The sequence below is a fragment of the Rhincodon typus genome, chromosome 26 (genome assembly GCF_021869965.1).
Source record: "Rhincodon typus isolate 14 chromosome 26, sRhiTyp1.1, whole genome shotgun sequence".
NCBI classification, from domain to species: Eukaryota; Metazoa; Chordata; class Chondrichthyes; order Orectolobiformes; family Rhincodontidae; genus Rhincodon; species Rhincodon typus.
This window is the reverse complement of record NC_063357.1, coordinates 42,181,141-42,203,730: the sequence shown is the minus strand read 5'-3', so window position 1 is coordinate 42,203,730 and position 22,590 is coordinate 42,181,141. Positions and strand designations below refer to the sequence as shown.

General features: G+C 40.9%; 1 protein-coding gene across 1 annotated transcript in view; it reads right to left on the bottom strand.

Moving 5' to 3' along the window:
* cux1b (cut-like homeobox 1b) overlaps window positions 1-22,590 on the bottom strand; it is a 487,386-nt gene that overhangs the window by 357,401 nt on the left and 107,395 nt on the right. The window contains exon 2 of the mRNA XM_048612610.1: window positions 17,487-17,597. Within this exon, the coding sequence (XP_048468567.1) occupies window positions 17,487-17,597 (111 nt within the window). The remainder of the gene's footprint in view (window positions 1-17,486; window positions 17,598-22,590) is intronic.

Here is a 22,590-nt window from a genome sequence, read left to right as displayed (position 1 = left end):
CCCACTAACATCAAGCTGGGGGTTACTTGACCAGAAACTGAACTGCACCAGCCACATTAATAAATGCGGCTATAAGAACAGGTCACAGGCTAATGGTCCTGCAGTGAGTAACTAATCTCTTAACTCACTAAAGCCTGTCCCCCATCTACAAGGCATATGTCAGGAGTGTGATGGCATACTCCCTAACAAGCTGAATAAGTGGACCTTCAACAGTATTCAAGAAATTTGTTACTATTCAGATCAAAGTAGCTCGTCTGATTGGCATTACATCCACAAGCATTAATTCCCTCCATCAATGATGTACAGTAGCAGCTGCTTGTACCATCTACAAGATGCACTGCAGAAGTTCATCAAGGTCTTTAGCATCTTCCAAACCCACAACTGTTATTACCTCGGACAAGGGCAGCAGATACATGGGAGCACCACCAGATGCAAGTTGCCTCCATGCCACTCACCATCCCGACCTGGAAACATATCACTGTTTCTTTACTGTAGCTAGGTCAAAACTGTGGAACTCCCACCCTATCAATATTGTGTACCTATACCAAAGAGACCGCTGTGCAGCTCAGCACCATCTTCTCAAGAGTAATGATGGACATTAAATGCTGCTCTAGCCAGCAAAGCCCATATCCCAAAAATGAATTTTTTTAAAAATCCCCACATCGTCTCCTTATGGCTCCACACTTCTCCTTGCAATTCTGCACCCTGTTCTTCTACAAGGAGAAAAAGCAAGAACACAAAGTTATCAGAAATGGACAGTAAGGGGAGGGGAAAAAAGACATGACTTGTGAAGGCTGACTGCAAGGAATGGATATGAGATTTTTCAACAAGTTAAGGGCGAATGCAGAGAAAATGAGCAACAAACGATATCAGAGGCATTTTAACCAGTCTGTTCTCACTGTAGCTTCTATCTGACCCGTTTAAGATTTCCATAGCTAGTATTTTTTTGGGTTGGCAAAGATTAATTGTTAAATTGTTGTCCCTATGACAAACTACTTCTTCAGTATTTTGTCTGATCTGGCAATTGCAATCTATACAGCAGGCAAACCCACTCCACTCTACTAAATCAGATACACAATGTCTTATACAATACTTTCAGAATGAGTGTCACACTGCCCAAAATCTTACTTTGCAATTATTAGCCAAGTGCACCAAAAGTAGGTGGTTAGTGTTATACTCTAGAAGATAACTTTATTTAAGCAGGGTCCAAGTCAACATTTTCAGGTGACAACTTTATTCCAGTTAGTCACACTTTACAAAAAAACATACCCAGTGATTATTAACTCCGCATATTTGTACAACCAATTCACATCCAATTAACCTGTAATTAATATATCCATCATCTATTTCCTTGTTCTATTAGGTCTCAGGCATTCCTTCAAACCACATTAGATAAGTTAACTGGATAAGCATTACTACACCATTATACTCCTGAAGCAAAACTAAATGTACAATTCTAAACGTTGCTGGCATTGACCTAACAAGTAATCAGAGATGGAATATTTTAGAAAGCCAAAAAAAAACATTTAATGTTCTTCACGTGGTGTTCCCCGTGACAGGGACTATAAGGGCAAAGGTTGAAAAATGCACCACAGAGATTCATTAACCTTTGGACGCATAAAAAATTAACACCAAAAAGTTTCCACAGGAGCATAATAAGGTTCCCTTCAGGTTGCACTGCACGAACATCAGTAGGTAAATACATTAGCCTGGTTTGCATGCTGGGCGACATAAGTGCCTCACTGATAACTGTCCACACTATGTGTTAACACAGTTATAATTAACAGTGTTAAATTCTAGTCAGCCAGCTCAGGCATGTTGCCAGTAGATCAGCCCTAATTACTATATTCACACTGTCAGCTATGTTCATTTTACAGCATGTCCTTCATGCTAATGGCAATTCCCTATTTCCCTCCTCACCTCAAAGAAGCATCATATTTGTACTTTTCTGTATGTTTCCTTTATACTTTTGCTGATTTCTCTCTTCTGGCTGCAGAGTTCTATGTTTCATAAGTGTGCATGTGACAAAGCTCAATTCACTTATATAACTGGAACATGAAAAGGGTTTAAGTCAGATTACATAACAAGCCATTTTCAGTTGAAACAACTTTGCCACAATGACCTGGAACTTGACTGAATACAGCAAACTTTAAGGCTACACTTTCCTTTGTAACATTTTTATTAACTGTCCCAATTCTTACTAATTACCACTTATAGCACAGTATATTTTTTCTGCAGAATTTTTGATCAATTTCATCAAGAGAATTGTCCAATAGCACAACAATTTATTCACTAAAATCAAATGATCCTACAAAAGAGAACAGTAATACTTATTTCTAAAGAAATGGTGTTTTAGGACCTTTCACAATTTCCTGACACAGCACAGACATTCTCATTTTAACATCTCATTTAAATGACAGCACCTCTGTCGATGGAATGGACTGAAATATGAAGTTGAACTTAAATATAAAACCTGACTCAGAGGCAAAGAGGCTTACCCAGAGTCCCAACTGGCATCTAATGCCAGAATTGAGGATAGAAGGGGATAACATGGATGGGTAAGCAAGCAAGAAATGGTGAACAGAATACAAACAAGAGTGAATGAGAGACGAACGAATGTTTTTTGAAGGTGGTGTTGTATTACAAGTAGGCTCAGAAGTCCAGTCAGAAGAAGGCTCGAGTAGCTGAATATTAACGATGTCAATCAGAGATAAAATAATCAATGCTTCCTTGAGAATTTATTTTAGGGCTACTTCTTCATTTTCAGCATTAAAAACAATTCCCAATCCGAGCCTTAGCTAATACTGGCCCCAGTTCTGGCCTCAGCTAAATACAGTCTACAATCCAGGCCCCAATTAAAGATGCTCTCCAGTCCATGCCTCAACTAAAGAGGCTTCACATTTTCATAACTGTTCACTGCTCCTTCATTCAAAGGTGCATTCATCCTGTCTTTGTCATTGCAAGGCTCCCTATGAGCTGCAAGCATGGGAGAGAACCAGACTGTGATTGGAGAACCGGCTTCTTACCATTCCCTTTCATTCAATTTAAGGAGTGACTTTTCCCTGATTACTTACCCAAATAGATTTTCGTGGGTGATTTAAGGACTTTTTGCTGAAAATTTGCGCAGCGCTCCTGCCTCCCTGTCTCCCCTGCCCCCCACCATCAGCATTGATGTAGAAGTTGCATGCAGATGTAAAAAGTCAGTCTTTTTGCTTCAAATTAATTGTGTAGCTCTCACTGAATTCAAGTAGAAGGAAACTGCTGAAATTGATGCCTCATGATGAATATGAATAGGCAAAAGTTCAGCGTTTTCTTCAGCTTCTTCTTATACTTGTCCTATATGTTGGTTAACTGTTGATTTTTTTCCTGAGCTTTTGAAAGTCCAAAGATGAATTCTTAATAAATATCCTAAGTCATCACCTCTCCCACACCAACAACATTTACAGAAAGTCAAATGGAACTTCTAATCGTCTCAGCACATAACCAGACCTGTTGGTCAGTGGTCGTAGCAAGGGACCAAGTGGATAAATTCTAATGCTTCCCCCATCTCTGATTAATCCAGTTTCATACAAACTTTTCAGATTTGTTCTGTTCCCTCACATTACAGCTACAATTCCAGCAACTCTAGAGAAAGATATTTCATCAGCATTCATTTTAGCAGTTTCGTTCATGCAAAGAAAAATCTTTTGTCAAAATGATAAGACTGTAATAACTTTCAGTTGGACTCTAGCATGGCTATATGTAAAAACTACCCAGCTCTACTTCCCAGGTGTAAACTGCAAAACACAGTGGGGGGCAGGGGTTGGGATTAGGAAGGGGGAGCAGCACGACGAGGGTTACGCCAGGGAAGTGGGGCAAGGGGGGTGCAAGTTGGGAGGGGCAGAAGAGAGGTGGGAGAAGGAAAGTGAGCAGGGGAGGGGCAAGGGGAGTGGAGGAGAAGGTGGGGTGGGGCGGAAGGTGAGGAGGGGATGGAGAAGGAAAAGGAAAAGAGGTTTTTTTTATGTATGCTTAACTGAAAGTAGTAAAAAGACTCCAGAGCAAGAGGTGAGTGGGAGAGGATAAAAGGCACAGATTGAGAGGCCTACTGTCGTGAAACCTGTGGCAGAGTGGTATCATGAAGTATAAAGTGTTGCAAGTGTAAGGAATGCAGCTGGTTGTTGAGTATTTCTTGTTTTTAAAGAAATCTCCTTAGTTTGTGTTTAAATCTCCAATCTTCTGTTATTCTTTTACTTAAAAACAGCTTGTTAGGTGTATGATTAATACTGCTATGTAAAAAAAAATTACAGTTAGTGTAAAGAGCAAGGTCAGTAGAGCGATAAATTCATAATAGTCTAGCAAGATACGTGGTGTATTGTTGCTGCAGTATGTAGGTGGTACTGGACACCAAAGTGGTCCAGGGTGAATACAACTGGAGGTAAGTCCTGTAGCGTGATGAACTTCAGATCTGAGCTGAATCCGAGCTGCAGATGTTACACCATATCAGGGAAGAGGAAAGAACACTTCGCCTCCCTCAGATTAGGTAATCCAAAACTGGTCTGTGATCAGGGACACAAATGCATGACTGCAAGTGAGGCAGATGTGGGGACCCAAAGGGAACTATTCGAGGATGATTGCTGGGGCCAATGCTCCAACAGTAGCAAGGCTCTTAGAAGCTATGAGAACAACAGTTGGATCTGAACGGACAACAACGCTGTGGAATATGGGGCCTTTGAAGGGGAAGAATTAGGAACATAATAGTGGTGGGGGAATGCAACCATGAGTAGGCACCTTGAAGGCTGTGCTACCTGCCAGTCCCAAGCTTATGTACCTCTCAGGGTTGAAGAGAAATATGGAATGGGAAGAGGAGAATCGGGTTGTCGTAACAACACTGATTGGACTAGAAAAGAGGTTCTGCTGAAAGAATTTGAACTGGAAGAGCTTGGCTAGGGGAGTGGCAATTTCTGGAGCACAAATCTTCAGTACTATTGCCTGAATGTTGTCAGTTCCCTTGGCCTTTGCAGTATCCAGTGCTCTAACCATTTCTTGATATCGTGTGGGGTGATATCGAATTGGCTGAAGACTGGAATGCTGGGAACCACTGGAGGAGGCCAACATAGACCATCCATTTGGCACTTCTGGCTGAAAATTGCTGGAAATGCTTCATTCTTAGCTCGATCAGTAGTGTTGCTGCCGAGACACTCTTGGTGGTCAACATTAAAATCCCCAACCCAGATTACATTTTGCCCCCAGCCACCTCCAGTGCTTTCTTCAGTGTTGTTCAATATGGAGGAGTACTGATTCATCAACTGAGGAAAAGGTGGTATGCGGTAATCAGGAGGTTTTTTTGCCCATGTCTAACCTGAAGCCATGAGATTTCATAGGACCCAGAGTCAATGTTGAAGACTCCCAGGGTAACTCCCTCCCAACTGTATACCACTGTGCCGCCACCACTGCTGGATCAGTCCTCCCGATGGGACAGGACATACCCGATGGTGATGGTGGTGCCTGGGACACTATCTGCAAGGTATGATTCTACGAGTCTGACTATGTCAGGCTATTGCTCAACTGGTCTGTGAGACAGCTCTCCCAATTTTGCCACCAGCCCACAGGTGTTAGTGAGGACAACTTTGCAGGGTCAACAGAGCTGTTTCTGCGTTATCATTTCCAACGTCTAGGTTGACGCCAGATGGTCTGTGAGGTTTCATTTCTTTCTAGCAACTGATTCAACTGACTGGCTTGCTAGGCCATTTCAAAGGGCAGTTGAGAGTAAACCACATTGCTGAGAGTTATCAGACCAGGTGAGAATGACAGATTTCCTTCCTTGAAGTGAGCCAGTTGATTTTTTCTGACAACCAATAATGGTTTCATGGTCATGAGCAGATTCTTAGTTCCAGATTTTTTTTTATTAAATTCAAATTCCACCATCTGCCAGGGTGGAATTCAAACCCGTGTCCCCAGAACATTAGCTGAGTTTCTGAAATAATAGTCTAGTGATAATACCATTAGGCCATCGCCTCTCCTAAATGAAATGGTGCAAGGGGGAGCATCTTAGATTCCAGGGGCATTGGGACTGGTTATGAGGGAGGTGAGGCCAGCACAAGCTGGATGGGTTGCACCTAGGCAGGACTAGAACTGAAGTTCTGAAAAAGATTTACAAATGCAGTTGGGAAGGATATAAACTAAAATGGCAGGGGGAATGGGAACCTATAAAGGGAGACAGAGATGGGGGAGAAAAAGCTCAAAAACAAAATACAGAATAGGAAATAACAGCAGTGATTAGCAGAGAATTCAAGATAAGAATCCAACAGGGCCAGTGGAAAATAATGCAAAAAAGGACAAAGAAAGTTAAAAAGACAAGCCTAAAGGGGCTAACACTGTGTGAAGCTGGAGGAACACACTTATCTCTGACTCGAGCATCTGTAGTTCTGACTATCCGAAGCCTAAAGGGGCTGTGTTTTAATGCGTGGAACATTCACAATAAATTGGACGAATTTGTTGCACAAATAGATATAAACTGGTGCTATATAGTTGAGATTATGGCGACATGGCTACATGGTGACCAGGCGTGGGAACTGTATGATTGAACAAAAATCCCCATGTTCTGTAATACTGGACCAAAATCCTGGACTTCTCAAATAACTTTTAAAAAAGTTAAAAAAAAAAGGCAAACAAAAACCAAAAGAACTGCGGATGCTGTAAATCAGGAACAAAAACAAAGTTGCTTGAAAAGCTCAGCAGGTCTGGCAGCATCTGTGAAAGAGAAAACAGAGTTAACGTTTTGGGTCCGGTGACCCTTTGACAATCAATTAGTTCTGAGGAAGGGTCACTGGACCCAAAACGTTAACTCTGTTTTCTCCTTCACAGATGCTGCCAGACCTGCTGAGCTTTTCCAGCAACTTTGTTTTTGTTGTTGTAAACAAAAAAGCAGCTAGGTTATGCTCCAGGAAAATTACACAGACACAGAGATAGCTGCTTGGAACAATTGTTCAACCTGAATGTCTAATTCACACATCCACTCTAAAACAGCAATCAACCAGGCTAAACCCCACCCAACCCAGACTGAATGGACCTCTGCAGATACCAGACATTCAACTTCAATCAATATTCATGCACAAACATACCGGACATTCAACTTAATCACAATATATTCACACCTACTCTTAACTGTCAGGAAGCCAATTGACCTCAAGGGGGTCACAGTAACAATGGCAAGCGCAGATTTGGCGTGAAGATAAGAGGCCCACAATTGATATAATTGCAGGCCCCGACCTAACCTGAGAGAGCTACCGCCCCGAGAGCAATCCCCACAGTCATCTCCAGAAGAGGGATCCCAAACAACCATCTCCCCGAGAGCTATTTGCACAGCCACCTCCAGAAGAGGGATCCCAACAGTAATCCCAAAACCTACAGGCACAGGGGAGACAATTGCCTAGTGGTATTATCACTGGACTGTTAATCCACAGACCAAAACAACATTCTGGGTTCGAATCCCACCAAAGGAGATGGGGGAATTTGAATTCAATTAAAAGAAACATGGAATTAGGGATCTAGTGATGACCATGAATCCATTGTCGATTGTTGGAAAAACCCTTCTGGTTCCCTAATGTCCATTAGGGAAGGAAACTGCCATCCTTACCTGGTCTGGCCTACATGTGACTTTAGACCCACTTTCAACTGCCCTCTAGGCAATAAATGCTGCCTAAAAGCAACAACCTCATGCCGTAAATGAATAAAGGAGGGGGAAAAAAAAGGCCTGTTCTGTACCAGGGAAACCAATGGCAACCGACCACAACCAGCAGACTTAAAACCTAAAACCGACAACCTCCAAAAATCACCGACCCAACTGACATCACAAGGCAGACAAACAGGAGGCTGGGAGAACACAGCAGGCCAGGCAGCATCTGGAGGAAGGAAGCAATCAACGTTTCGGTTATTACCCTTCTTCAGGATTGAATGTGGGGTGAGGGGGAGCTGCAGATGGGGGTGTGGGGAGCAACGGAGGCAGAATGGTGGTGATAGATGGACACTGGGGGTAGGTACGACCTGGTTGGTCGATGGGAAGGATGAATCCAGTTGGTGGCTGGAAGGGGAGGTGGGGCTGGAAGGGGAGGCGAAGGATGGGTGACAAGGTTATTTGAAATTGGAGAACTCAATGTTTAATCCTCCAGGCTGTATTGTACCCAGGCGGAAGGTAAGATGTTGTTCTTCAAATTTGCGTTGCGAGTCGCTGCAACACTGGAGGAGGCTGAGGACTGACATGCTGGAGGGGGCGTGGGATGGGGAGTTGAAATGGACAGTGACCGAGAGGTTAGGTTGGCAATTACGGTCCAGGCGGAGATGCTCGGCAAAACAGTCACCTATTCTACATTTGGTCTCACCAAAGAGAAGGCCACATTGCACTGGATGCAATAGACTGGGTTGGATGAGATGCAGGTGAAACTCTGTCTCACTTGGAAGGGCTGTTTAGTGCCTTGAATGGAGGTGAGGGAGGTGGTGTGTGAGCAGGTGTTGCATCTTTTATGGTTACAGGGCAAGGTACCAGGCAGGTTGGAGTGGTAGGTGCAGAGTGTGGCACAAACTAAGGAGTGACGAAGAGAATGGTCCTTGCAGAAGGCAGAGAGAGGTGGGGAGTGGAAGACGTTCTGGGTGGTGGGGTCTAAATGGAGTTGGCGGAAGTGTCACAAGGCATCAGAAACATCCTGAGGTGAAACCCAGCTCACAAAAACCACCATGAACTGAGGAAAACCAGGCACTCACCTGATAAATCCACTACGCGTCCTACCGCATCAGCGAACTCAACTGAAGGTCTATACCGTCCAAAATCTTCATCTAGGCACCAGATATGGCAAGTGCGAATGGCCACCTGTACTTCAAAACTGTGTTTTCCTCAGTACTGAGCTAAAACTTCCTAGCCCCAAAGTTTCCAACCTAGCTAGTGGGGAGGGGAAGGTGGGTGGTGACAGTGCAGGGACCCCAAGGATAGGAAGCCTGATTAATGTTTCTGAGATTAAAACTGTGTTTAGCTTCTAATATTGTTTAACCTCTGTTTAATTTGATAGTGTCCTCTGTATAATTGATAGTGTCAATTTCACTGTTTGTTGTATTTGCCTTTATTTCTTGGAAATATTTACCTAGGTATTTAATAAACGCAGAGATTCTTTTGCCCCTGAAACAGCTGTCGACTGCCTTCTTCATTTCACACTCCTAAATAAGTCCAATGTCAGAACCAGGGATCTAGGGAAGATTCAAACCACCTAGAAATCAGTAAATTGTTGATCGCAAACCAGAACCCTACAGAATAGCGACTGCAGCAGGACACTGGCAGAAGGAATGTGACGTTGTACAAGGTGTTTTAGAAGCAAAGTCTCTGATGGAGGAGAGGATCTCCTCCTATATGTTCAAAAAGATATGTCTAAGAAATGGGTCCTTGATCTCTTGAGAGCTGAGCATTCGGAGAAGCAGCAGCCCAGTGCATTGACAGCAAGGAGCATAAGTGCTCCATAGAGAAAGCAATCTGGCTCCTCTGTCTTCAGCAACAGGTTGAGGTACTGGACAGGAAAGTCAGGGAACTGAAGGCAGAGTTAAGAGAGGCGGAGGAAGGCTGTAACGTGAGGACAGGGTAGGAGAAATGCTGTATGCAGACCTGCAGCAAGAGAGACAAGAAAGGTGGCAAGCACAGGAAATGTACAGAAACGAGCTACAGGTTACAGGAGCCAAGACAAGTGTGCAGGCACTGAAACAGGAGAATAGACATCTTGGGGAACAAGTTAAAGTGCAGGAGGAGAAGCTAAGGGATATCCAGGCAGCCTACAAGATAGCCTGCAGTGAAGGGTATCACAGGGGAAAGCACAGTCACTGTCAGGAGCAGATCCGTAAGCTGAGCGCTAGCTCTGTCCTAGGCCAGAGGCATGGTTTGCCTGGTAGGTCCTGTTTCAGCCTGGGCAGGCAGGCAGGCAAGAGCTTCTAATGGTGTTTAACCTCTGTTTAATTTGATAGTGTATTTAATTACTGTTCTCGGTGTAGTCGATAGTGTCAATTTCACTGTTTGTTGTATTTGCCTTTATTTCTTGTAATAAATACTTTTTATATTTAATAAACACAGAGATCCTTTTGGCCCTGAAACACCTGTCTACTGCCTTCTTCATTTCACATTCCTAAATAAGTCCAGTGTCAGAACCAGGGATCTGGGGGTGATTCAAACCACCTAAAAATCAGCAAATCAGAAACCAGATCCAGATCACAAACCAGAACCCTACAAAACTCAATATCCAGAAAGGACAGAGAGAACACAGAAACTGACTGTAAAAAATTCTATAGGGATGTGAAGAGAAAAAATTAATGAAGATAAATGTAGATCTCTCACAGGCAGAAACAGGGGTAGTTATAAATGGGGAATAAAGAGATTGCAGACCAACTAGATACATATTTTGATAACACAGTGTGGAGCTGGAGGAGCACAGCAGGCCAGGCAGTGTCAGAAGAGCAGGAAAGTTGACATTTCGGGTCGGGACCCTTCTTCAGAAATGAAGAAGGGTCCCAACCCGAAACATCAGCTTTCCTGCTCCTCTGATGTTGCCTGGCCTGCTGTGCACCTCCAGCTCCACATTGTGAAATCTCTGACTCCAACATTGGCAGTTCTTACTATTTTGGTTCTGTCTTCACAAATATGGACACAAATAATGTCCTAAAAATATTGGAGAACATAGGTCTAGTGGGAGGGAGAAACTGAAAGAAATCAGTATTGGTAGGAAAATGGTGCCAGAGAAACTGATGGGATTAAAGACTGATAAATCCCCAGGCCTGATTCAAAGGGTTGAATGGCCTACTCCTGTTTCTATTTTCTATTAAAGATGGTACTCTGACAAAGTAGCATTATTGCAATAGTATAGTGACGTGGTCTTCTTAGAATAAGTACTCAAAGTGGCAAAGGAGTTTTAATCCGAAACTTTCTAACAGGGACCCGAAGGGCAAAATCTTCACAAAGGTGGTGCATATATGGAATGAGCTGCCAGAAGAAGTGGTAGAGGTGAGTACAATTATAACACTTAAAAAGATATTTGAAGAGATAGGAAACGTTCAGAGGGATGGGGCCAAACGCAGCCAAAAAGGACTAGCTCAGTTAGGAAACCCAGTCAGCACAGACAAATTGAGCCGAAAGATCTGTTTCCACACTGTGTGACTCTGTAACTTTCATAGATGAGCCTGCTGCATACAAGCGAGATATAACATGAGAAATTTCCTTCTTGTGGGTAAAGCCCAAACATAGGGGCTTGGGCATAAGTGGAGTTTGTTCAAGAGCTTGAGTCAATTAAGAACTAAATCAGGAATCACTCCTTATAAAGGTTAGTGAAAATCTGGGTTAACTAAAATCTTAAGACCAAAACTGACAAGATTTGTTAGGCAACAGTAACAGCAGCTACAGAGCAAAGACAGATAAATGAAGTTGAGTTTCAGATCACTCATGTTCTAAATGAAGAATGGAACAATCTCAAGGGGCTGAGTGGCCTGTTTCTACGCATAAATTCAAAGGTATTTGCTTGAAATACACACAGGTTAATTCCACTAACGAGGTAAAAGAATTTTTTACATCACAGATTAATATTTCGACAGATCAAAGAAAGATGGTTGTACTTAGACGGAAATCTGCTACAGTACTTTACACTGCTATAGTCAAGAGAACTCAGAGGATTCAGTACAATTTGTAATGTGGTAATTTGCAGTCTCCAGGCAATAGCCTTCTAGCCTTTTTGTGGTGACTCACACTATTCATTATTGCTTGGTAAACTGGCTTAAGCTTTAGCAGGTGATTTAAGCTCTTTTGTTTTTAATAATCAAAAGGATATTCTGGGAACAGCTGGATTCCAAAATTTAGGCTCCAAGACCCGCCATGCCAATTTAAACACTTCTAATACTAATGCAACAACGTATTCTAAAATACAAATATAAATCATTACACAAGGCTTTTAGATGAAAAAAAGTCAGATTTATTATGTTTTTCAAGACAAAGCTGAGTAAAAGCAGACTTCAACTGTCCCAGTTTTCTATCATAACTCCAGCTATTCCTCAGGCAGAAAAATATTTCTGGAAAGCTCAAACATTTTAAAGTAGAGCTTAATGTGCTCCTGGGACTTTCCAAACATTTTCATTATATTAATACAAACAAAAGTTAAATCAAGAACTTTTCTTTTCAGAGACTACAAAATTTTAAACTGAAAATGATGAATGAACAGCACAGCTCATATCTTAGCAGTTGGAGATAATAGCATACAGACACTGCTTCAAACTACATTGGTTAAGTTACACCTCAAGGTCATCTTCAACATAACATGCTACTCCATAACTCGTTTTCATTTTGACAATTGGCAATGGTTTCATGGTCTTATTTCCATATCTTTATTGAATTCAAATTCTACCATCTGCTGTGGCAGGATTCGAACCCAGGTCCCCATAACATTACCTAGATCTCAGGATCACAGTTCAGTGATACTACCACTAGGCTGTCCCACCTAATGAAACCTGGGTGCCATCATGGACCAGTCACTGAAAGTAAACATGCGCATGTAGCCAGCAGTGAAGGAGACAAATGGTTTCTTGGCCATCATAGCAAGAGGATTAGAATACAAGAGCAGGCAAGTTTTGCTATAACTGTAGAGGGCATTGGTAAGACCATATCTGGAGTACTGTGTGCAGCTTTGGTCTTTTATCTCAGGAAGCACTGAGGGAGTGCAAAGATTTACCAGACTGATTCTTGGGGTGGCGGGACTGACATATGGGGAGAGATGGGATCGGTCAGCACGATATTCACCGAAGTTTAGAAGAATGAGAGATGGGCGTCATGAACCACGGTCACATTCTAAGAATATGGGGTAGACCTTTTAGAACAGAGGAGAAATTTCTTCACCCAGATGGTGGTAAGCTTGTGGAGTTCTCTGCCACAGGAAAGTTGAGGCCAAAACATTGAAGATTTTCAAGAATGATGCAAATATAGTTCTTGGGATTTAAAGGCTCAAAGAGTATGAGGAGAAAGCGGTTTCAGAATTGGATGATCAGTCATGATCATATTGAATGGTTGAGCAGACTTGAAGGGCCAAATGGCCCACTCCTGCTCCTATTTTCTACATTTCTAAGTTTTAATTACACAGTGGAGCAGAAAACCAGAAGCAGAGAGGTAAGAAGAAAGTAGAGAAATGGATGATCCGAGGCCCATGGCAGCACTACTTTGCACAATAAATATTGAACAGGTAATAAAATCCATGCATAGCAATATCTAAGTAAAAGAAGTCAAAGACAAGGCATTGACAAGCTGGTGAATAAAGCATTGTCAGCAAATCCTAATGAGTGGGGCCTTTTAGAAAGTCACATCTTACTTTTCTTTGTAGTAAGGAGAATTCCAGATCCATGTTGGCCAGCAAGCGCAAAACTGTATTACCAGCATGTGCAAACTTGTTAAACCAGTTCCATAGCAACAGTTGAGGACGTTTCCAGCCAGTAGAAAAACACATGCTGCAGCAATACGTGCCAATGCAGTTGGATAAGTTGATAAGAATCATTCCATTTTACTAAGTGCCAATTCTCCACAGATACTGTCACATTTATCACACAGTACTGATGTTTGCTGTGGAATGGTAAATAGTTAGAAATAGAAGTGCCTGAAACTAATCCACTGAATTACCAAAATTTAACATCAGTTCTTGACTACATTTTAATCCACATAATCAGTTGGATATTAGGCAGCAATGAAACTTGCTGGCGGTTTTCAATTAATTGGCTTATATCTCATCTATTTTACAACAAAACAAAATCAGTTTAATTATTTATTACGAATACAATTATTTCAAAACACAGAGAATGCTTGAGAAACTCAACTAGTCTGGCAACACCTATGGAGAGAAAGAGAGTTACCATTTTGAATCCAAATCACAATAAAGAAGAATCATACCAGACTCAAAATGTTAACTCTGTTTCTCTCTCCACAGATTCTGCCAGACCTGCTAAGTTTCACCAGAATTGATTTTGTTTCAGATTTTCAGTAACTGCATATTTTGCTTTTAGTACAATCACTTCACTCATTGCTGTGACATTTTCAGCAAAATCTAGTCAGAGAGAACAGCTGGAACAGTTTTAAACAGGGAAATGAATGCTCCAGAGAGAACAACAAAAATCTGGAATAGAGCATGAAATAAAAGAAAGTTCAAGTGCATTTGAAAGCCATGTCACCAATGCTTCAGCTATTTTAAATAACATCACCACAATAGATTAATTGTTCATTTATTCTATCTATTTGTAGGTTCTTACAGTGTGCAAATTGGCTGCTACATTTGCTGCCATAATAGCGACAGCAACTCAAAAGCAATTAATTGAGTCTTCGGGACATCCAAGGATCTGCAATACATATATAAATGAATGGAAGTCCTTTCAATTTTAAAGTGATTGTAGTCTTCAAATTACTTTTTGTTTTCACATACACTGCGTATAGTTATGATACAAGATAAAACTTTGCATCAAGATCTAATCTGCTGCTTGCTTGATTCTGCATAGGTGGTCGTACTCAGTTGGATGACAACTGTTGCCACATCCATCATGATGTCAACGACAAAAAATGGTAAGTCTATAGTTATGAAGATTGAATAAAGTTGAAATGTGAAGTTTTGACTGCTTTTTAGTTGACTAAAGGGAAGGGGGAAAGAGTAACTTAAGAATGTCAACATTCTTAGTGTCAGAAATCACGCGACACCACAACACAAGCTTTCGGAGCCTCATTCCTCCTTCAGGTGTTAGTCTCCGAAAGCTTGTGTTTTCAAATAACCCTGGTGGACTATAACCTGGTGTCGTGTGATTTCTGACCTTGTCTATCCCAACATCAGCACCTCTACATCATAACTTTCTTAATATTAGAGCTGTGGTTAAATTCCATATTAAGCTCAACACAGGAATTATTCTTATTACTAACACAGCACTGTTATTATAGATCAAAATATGTTATGATTTTATACACTACACAGTACATACTTTTGTAATTTAAAAGCTTGACACAAATTTGAAATTTGGACTTTTGCCATACATAATGTAGATGAAACAGAACTTCCAATTCTTCATTCACACGCTCCTTCACTTACAATAATAAGCAAAGTTCCACATTAGAAATAGTTTACCAGAAAAGCCTACCAACTGATCCTAGGTGGACCTTCCCTTTTCCACTTTCTATATAACTCCCATCCATACCATATCTTCCTAAATATAACTTCTTTCAAATTCACATGCTAATTCATTGCATGTTTCTAATTGCAATTATAGCATCTTTCTATTCATTTTCTAATTCTCCTCCATTCACCCCTTCACGGACTTTCATTCTCTCAAATGGTATAATACCATATCTTTTTCACCCCAGCCACACAACATCACTATTCTGTCTCTAATCAATTACTTACTATTTGTTAATTATGTTTCTGCTGGTATTTAAATGCTGATAAACAAATGAACTAAGGCAAATCCTGTCTGAATTAGGACTGCAACAAACAGAGGATTTACAAATGCTCATTTTCTAGTCTAGTTAAACATTCACACTGCAATTCAATCCGAGTAGAACAATACACTGCTTGGCAAATCATATTTTACAGGAAAGTGACTGACTTATCTGAATACCCTACCGAGTAAGAGGTGCAAGCTGGCAGTGAGTTAACTGTACTTAGTCTCAATAACTGGGGAATATTGTGTGCTAGGATCAGGAATTCTATATAGTAAAATCAAATGGGATATAGTTTGATAGTGAAATTCTGTACATGCATAAAAGTCATGTTTTTTTTTCTATCATAATCACAACCACACGATATTCTCACATTTTGCTTACTGTCTAATTTTAAAATAGTTTCCACTTTAGTCACGATTTAGAGGCTGGTAAACTGCTATCCAGAAGTTATGATATATTAATGGATATCACAGCTTTACTATTCTTCTTCTACTTACATCACAGCAATTACATTTCCAATGTTGGGCATTTCTGAAGATTTCAATCTAAGGTAGGCTTTACTCTTTTAGGACTTATTTTATTCACTTCAGGTCATTGCCATTCCCATCTGCATGTAAATGGTCACCAGTAGCTTAAAGTCTTGATCAAACATAAGCTTGGTTTCAGTCATCCCAAATTTTACCTATTACCCCTTGTCTTACTCGCTTCTGCCTCATGACAATCCTTCCCGATGCAGCCCTCGAGTCTTTGGTTGTAATACAGTCAATAAGGAAGGATTATTTGGGCAGAAAATTGCAGCTTACAAAATCTAACAGCAGGATTTGTTTAACACAGTGGCAATAATGACCTGGTGATACAGCTGGATGTAGATGCATTCCTACAATCACCATCTCAGCAGCGCTGTTGTAGAGAAGGGAAAAATTGTCTTGTGCCCTCTTCACTAGATAATCATTTGGAAGAAGGTAAGCCAACGACAGCTTGCATTTTTATCATGAACCAGAACCTCCACAAATGTTTGATCACAAATTTAGGTTTGAAGAAGAATGTTAAAGGAAATAAGAGTAACAGGGAGAGATTTCAAGAGTTCAGAACCTAGGAAGACATGACTGCCAACGGCAACAGGGGAAGGGTGATTTGAATTGAGGGTGCACAACAGGTCAAAATTGAAAGAATCTAAACCTTTCAAATTCATACTGGAACAATTCATTACAAGAAAGTCATTATATATGTTGTCGTTACGGATCTGCGCTTGCCTCATTGGTCAGAAATGATGGCCATCCCATGGAAAATTCCAATATGGAGGAAGATTATGAAACCATCTTAAAGTGTGCTCTTCTCCACTCTCCTCTCCACCGGAGGTGATTCAATTGCTAAATACACACCCTTAATACAGCACTACACCAGATGAATCGTAGTGGTCACACTCTGGTTTGCGCTACAATTAGCACTTCTGGAAAACCATTGAGCAAAAATTAGCCAGCATTCCTGATTTTTATAACTATCCAGACATAAAGTAATTCATGTGAACATCACTGATAAACATGAGCTGAACAGTAATATTCCTTCTCTTCCCAAACTCCTATACCATCACTCTGTAACATGTGAATTAGACAGATAAATGCTTGAGCAAAGTATCAGAGGCCAGTGGAACTGCAATCACCTTAATACAGTAAGTTCAAGGAAGGATCAAATATTCATCTCCCAAAAACAAGAAGTCACCTGCCGCTTGCTGTAGTTTTAAGCAAAAGGACTTGTAGATGCTCATGCCCAAGGGCTGAAAACTGGTGACAGAACAAAAGAAACTGAGAATGTAATGAGGAAGTTATCCTCAAAAGGAACTGGTACACTAAACATTTACACATGGGATTTCCAGGGTTAAAATATGCTAGAGCATGAACACAGTTTTACATTTCTGGTAAAAAGTATCTGATGGCATCACCAAGATTTCAGTAAGTTTGTCTTTTCTAAGTCATACCTGGTAACCAAACCATTAATTCACTCACTTTCAAACAAGATGCAGCACAGCTTTTACTTTACCTACCTCTGGTGTGTTCTTCTTAAATTCTCGGCTTTCATCAATAAGTCGTTTTCTGGACTGTTCACTCTCATCCTGTCGATTGGCCAATACAGTAGCAGTGGCATCAAGTTCTCTCTGTACAAAGACAAAAAAAATCAATGAAATCATGAAATGGAACTGGCACTGGCTTAGGAAGAGATGCTGGGTAGGTTCAACAACTAGGCATATCCTGGAAAAGGAATGCAATTAAGTTACAAAACCACGCAGGCCGTAAAGCCAATCTTGATTTATACTGTGAATTTGCTAATCTCAGCAGGTTGACAGAAGAAACAATGTGTAAATGTTGCCCTATGCTGAGAAAGGGGAAGTCAGCCTGGATTCCCAGTCTAAATCTAAGGGCTTGTGTGAAACGTGTACATTTAAGAACATTGATGAGGGTAGAATAAGCTTTGACCTGATGTACTCACAATCAATAAACTTGCCAAAGCATGCACCTTGGGGTACAGTCCAACATCACGACTGGACATGAGTGATATATCTGTGGATTATCTATGTGTATAGTACCAAGGCCCAGCCCGAGTCTCCACCCTCAGAGAGGATGGTAATAAGTCAGAAAATAATGAAGAAATGCACACAAAATACAGAAGATTAACAAGTACAATAAAAGATGTCACACAATTCTGCTGGCTTTTTTCTACACCTGATGTACAATGCATTTGCATCAGAAAATATTTTAAAGTATTTGGAGAAGCACTTGCTGAAAAATTGTAGAGTGTGTTATATTAAAATAGAGAAGATCTGCATTATTAAAATCTGCAAGGAAGTTTGGAGTACAAGCATTGATTTTCTGGAACTGATCTGCTATTTTAACAGGAACAAGGGAAATAACCTGAAGTTCTAGAACAGTGAAGGATTCCATCCAGTCTTCTGGATGGAACTTGTGATATTAAACAATGTCTGAACCGATCAACCACTGGTAAGCTGACAACAGTAAAGGTCAATTTCTGATCAAAAGGAGAAAACAGAACTGCAGGCAGTGAGAAAAAGTATGTTAGTGAGGAGTTATAAATTGTGGAAATATAAAGAGAATAAAAACCAGAGGAGGAAGTAAAAGGCACTCTTTATGAAAATAGGCTTCTCATGACAAGTGCTTGTTAACTCTGCTCCCGTGGGTCATTACAGTTTGTCCCTCTTTCATACAATATTTATCAATTTATGTTTCCCCATTTTTACTCTAGTTTATTGGCATCACAATATTTGAACACAAATTTCTCAACCTACTAAAATGGATGTAAATACACATTCTCAGGAAAAACATCAGAAGTTGAGAGACAGTGAGTGAAAATAAGACCAGATGGAACTCAGTTTCTGATACTTGAAAGGCACCAAACATTTAACTACTTCAAGAAGAAATCCGCTCCCCTGTGTTAAGAGGCCAAATTAAGTTGAAAATATGCTTATGAATTAAATAACTGGAAGGATCAAATATTTCCTGGTTAAGTATTTCCTAGGTGAAATATTTGAATTTTTAATGATTCTGTAGTTCACAGAGAGGCTCCATAATGCATGTATTTCAAAGCTTTCGAAACCTAAAGCTGGTTCAATAAATCATTCAAAAGCTAGTAACATTTCACATTTTAAGAAACTAAGTAGGATTTTTTGTCAAACTTGATTAGAAGAGTAACTGCCTCTCTTTTTATTGGCAAACAGTCTCTGATGTTTATTGAACTAGGTCATTCAGCCCATCATGTCCACGCCAGGCAACAAAGATCTGACTTCATTAATCCCATTTTCCAACTCTTGGCTCATAGGTCTGGAGGCTATGACAATGCAAGTGAATAACTAAATACTACCTAAACATTACGAGAATTTCTGACTTCACCATCCTTTCAGGCAGCAAATTTCAAATGCCCACCACATTCTGTTTCTCAGCTCTTCTTTTAGCTTTCTAACTGTTACCTTAAACCCTCTGGTTATTGACCCCTCCACTCATGGAAAAAATCCCTTTCTACCCACCCTCTCTATGCCTCTCGTAATATTTCACACCTCTATCAGGTCCCCTCTCAACGTTTTCTGCTCGAAGGAAAAAACAATCCCAGCTTAACCAATCTTTCTTCGTAGCTCAGACCCTCCAGTCCAGGCATCGTCTTGGTAAATCTCTTCTGCACCCTCTCTAGGACAATTACATGTTTCCTATAGTGTGGAAATCAGAACTTGATGCAGTACTCCAGCTGTGGCCTGGTTAACCTGCATTGCTCTTGTTGTCTGGGCCTCAGCTAATAAAGGCAAATTTGTATTGCAAATGCCTTCTTCACCATTTTTCCACCCAATCTACTACATTCAATGTTTTGTGAGTATGCACACCAAGGGCCCTCTGAATCTTCAGTATTTTCCAGGGCTCCAATGATTCATATTGCAATTACTTGTACTGTTTGCACGCTGCACTTCCCAAAATGTATTACACCTGTCATTCGCCGTGTTTTTGTTCTTGCTCCTTTCTTAAATAGTAGATTTTGGATTAAATTTAATGGGCAAAGTGTCACTGGAGTCTTTCCAAGACTCTGGCACCTTGGAAGCATCCTGGAGTCACGGCTACTGCCGCAGAAGTGGCTGGCTACTCTCGTCACTAGCAAACCCCCTGCTGCTACCGGCTTTCCACACTTTTTCCTCCCTTCCCCCAGAGCAGTTGGATCACCACTGTGCCATGGACATTGTCAGCACCATGATTCATACCCTGGCCTTCTTCAGGGTGCTGCCTCTGATAAAAATCAAACATAGAGGATAGGCATTGGCATTCCTTCCATGCACAAGTCCCAGCGCCATTCATATGCTTAGAGGCTAAAAATCCAAAGGAAACCAAAGGTTGGCCATCAGCCCAGACTCCGGTCAATCAAATCAAGTCAGAGATTATGATTTCCAGCTGATTGTTACTTCTTGCAGGTTCTAATTCAACTTGAGATTTCATGAGCTCAGTTTCACAATTTGCCATGCTGAGATCTGAACTCACAAATGGTTGCATAGATGCAGTTAATATGGAGTTTCAGAAACCACTTGTTAAAGTTAGTTGCATAAAATTAGTTGAGGAAATGAAAAAAATTGCAGTATAGATGACAAGGCTAGAAGGCATACAGCCGCAGTATAGCTATGGACCTTTCTTCAGCTGACTGCAGGATGTCCATTTGGACTTATAGAAACAAAGTGGTGGATAACTTTATTTCTGACAATCAATTAAAAGCAATAGCGCACTGTCCAGAGAATCCCAGACAGTGCAAGATGGCAAAAACAGAAAGGATGTCTGCTGTGGCGCAGTCACTGGCAGTTTTTCTGCCAGAATAACATGATTTAAACCCGAATGCAGACACTTGAATACAAAACCCATATATTCCACTGAACTATTTAGGGAGCATCATATTGGCAGTAGTGCCATTTTTGTATGAGACATTAAATCAAGAAACAATCTATCCATCTGTGGCTATAAAAGATCCCACAGCACCATTCAAAAAAAAGGCAAGGATGACATCTTGATCAATTTTTGTCCTTCAACACCATTAAGAAAAAACAGATTATCTGTCAACAGCGTAGTACTTTTGTAGGACAATTGACCACTTCTTGGTACACGTCAATACATACCAGTCCTTTGTGCTGAGTTGCAGCTTCATGATTCTGGAGAATAGCTCAAATGGAGAGAATCAAGTAATGCCTCCACCTCAATTAGCAAATTACATGCAGGATGGGTACTGTCCCCTTTACAAAGTTGAAGATTGGTGTGACTGGTGCAGATACGGCCTTCTTCAGTTGCTTTCAGCAGAGAATACTTCGAGCTTCATTCCTTCCTTTCTGCATGTTTTTTAGCTATTATAGTTCCTGAACTGCTATGGCTCTGCTCCAGTCAGTCACACTGGATAAGATTTTTGGGTTCCAGTTGTGTCAATTATCCCTGCAATAAGTGGAAAGAGTTCTCTCTCTTGTACGCAACAGGTTCAATTTCTTACCTTTTCTGTCAGGTCTTTCTTTAAATTCCTAGAATTTGCCAATTCTTAGGTTATCTATCATTATTTCCTTATCTAATATCGCTTTGTGTGGCTCAGTGTTGCACTGTGTTTGATAGTGCTCCTGTGAAGGGCCATAGAAACATTTTAGAACATAAGAACTAAGAGCAGGAGTAGGCCATCTGACCTTCGAGCCCACTCCGCCATTCAATAAGATCAAGGCTGATCTTTTCATGGCCTCAGCTCCACTTACCCACCCCTCTCACCATAACCCTCAACTCCTTTACTTTTCAAAAAATTATTACTTTTAAAAACATTCAATGAGGAAGCCACAACTACTTCACTGGGCAAGGAATTCCACAATTTCACAACCCTTTGGGTGAAGAAGTTCCTCATCAACTCAGTCCTAAATCTACTCCCCTAATTTTAAGGCTATGCCCTCATGTTCTAGTTTTACCCGCCAGAGGAAACATCCTCCCTGCTTCTATCTTACCTATTCCCTTCATAATCTTATATGTTTCTATAAGATGCCCCCTCATTCTTCTAAATTCTAATAAGTGTAGTCCCAGTCTACTCAGTCTCTCCTCATACGCCAACTCTCTCAACTCCAGAATCAAACTAATAAATCTCCTCTCCACCCCTCCAGTGCCAGTACACCCTCTCTCAAGTAAGGAGTCCAAACCTGCACGGAGCATGGCAGAATAGGCATGGCCTCGCCAGCACCCTATACAGCTGTAACATAACCTCCCTGCTTTTAAACTCAATCCCTCCAGCAATGAAGGACAAAATTCCATTGCCTTCTCAATTACCTGTTGCACCTGCAAACCAACCTTCTGCAATTCATGCACAAGGACACCCAGGTCCCTCTACACAGCAGCATGCTGCAATTTTTTACCGTTCAAATAACGTCCTTTCTACTGATATTCCTACCAAAATTGGTGACTTCACATTTATCAACATGGTACTCCATCTGCCAGACCTTTGCCATTCACTTAAAGTATCTATATCCCTCTGCAAACTTTCAGAGTCCTCTGCACACTTTGGACTACCACACAACTTAGTATCATCCACAAAACTTTGACACAGTACACATGGTCCCCAACTCCAAATTATCTATGGAAATTGAAAACAATTGCGGT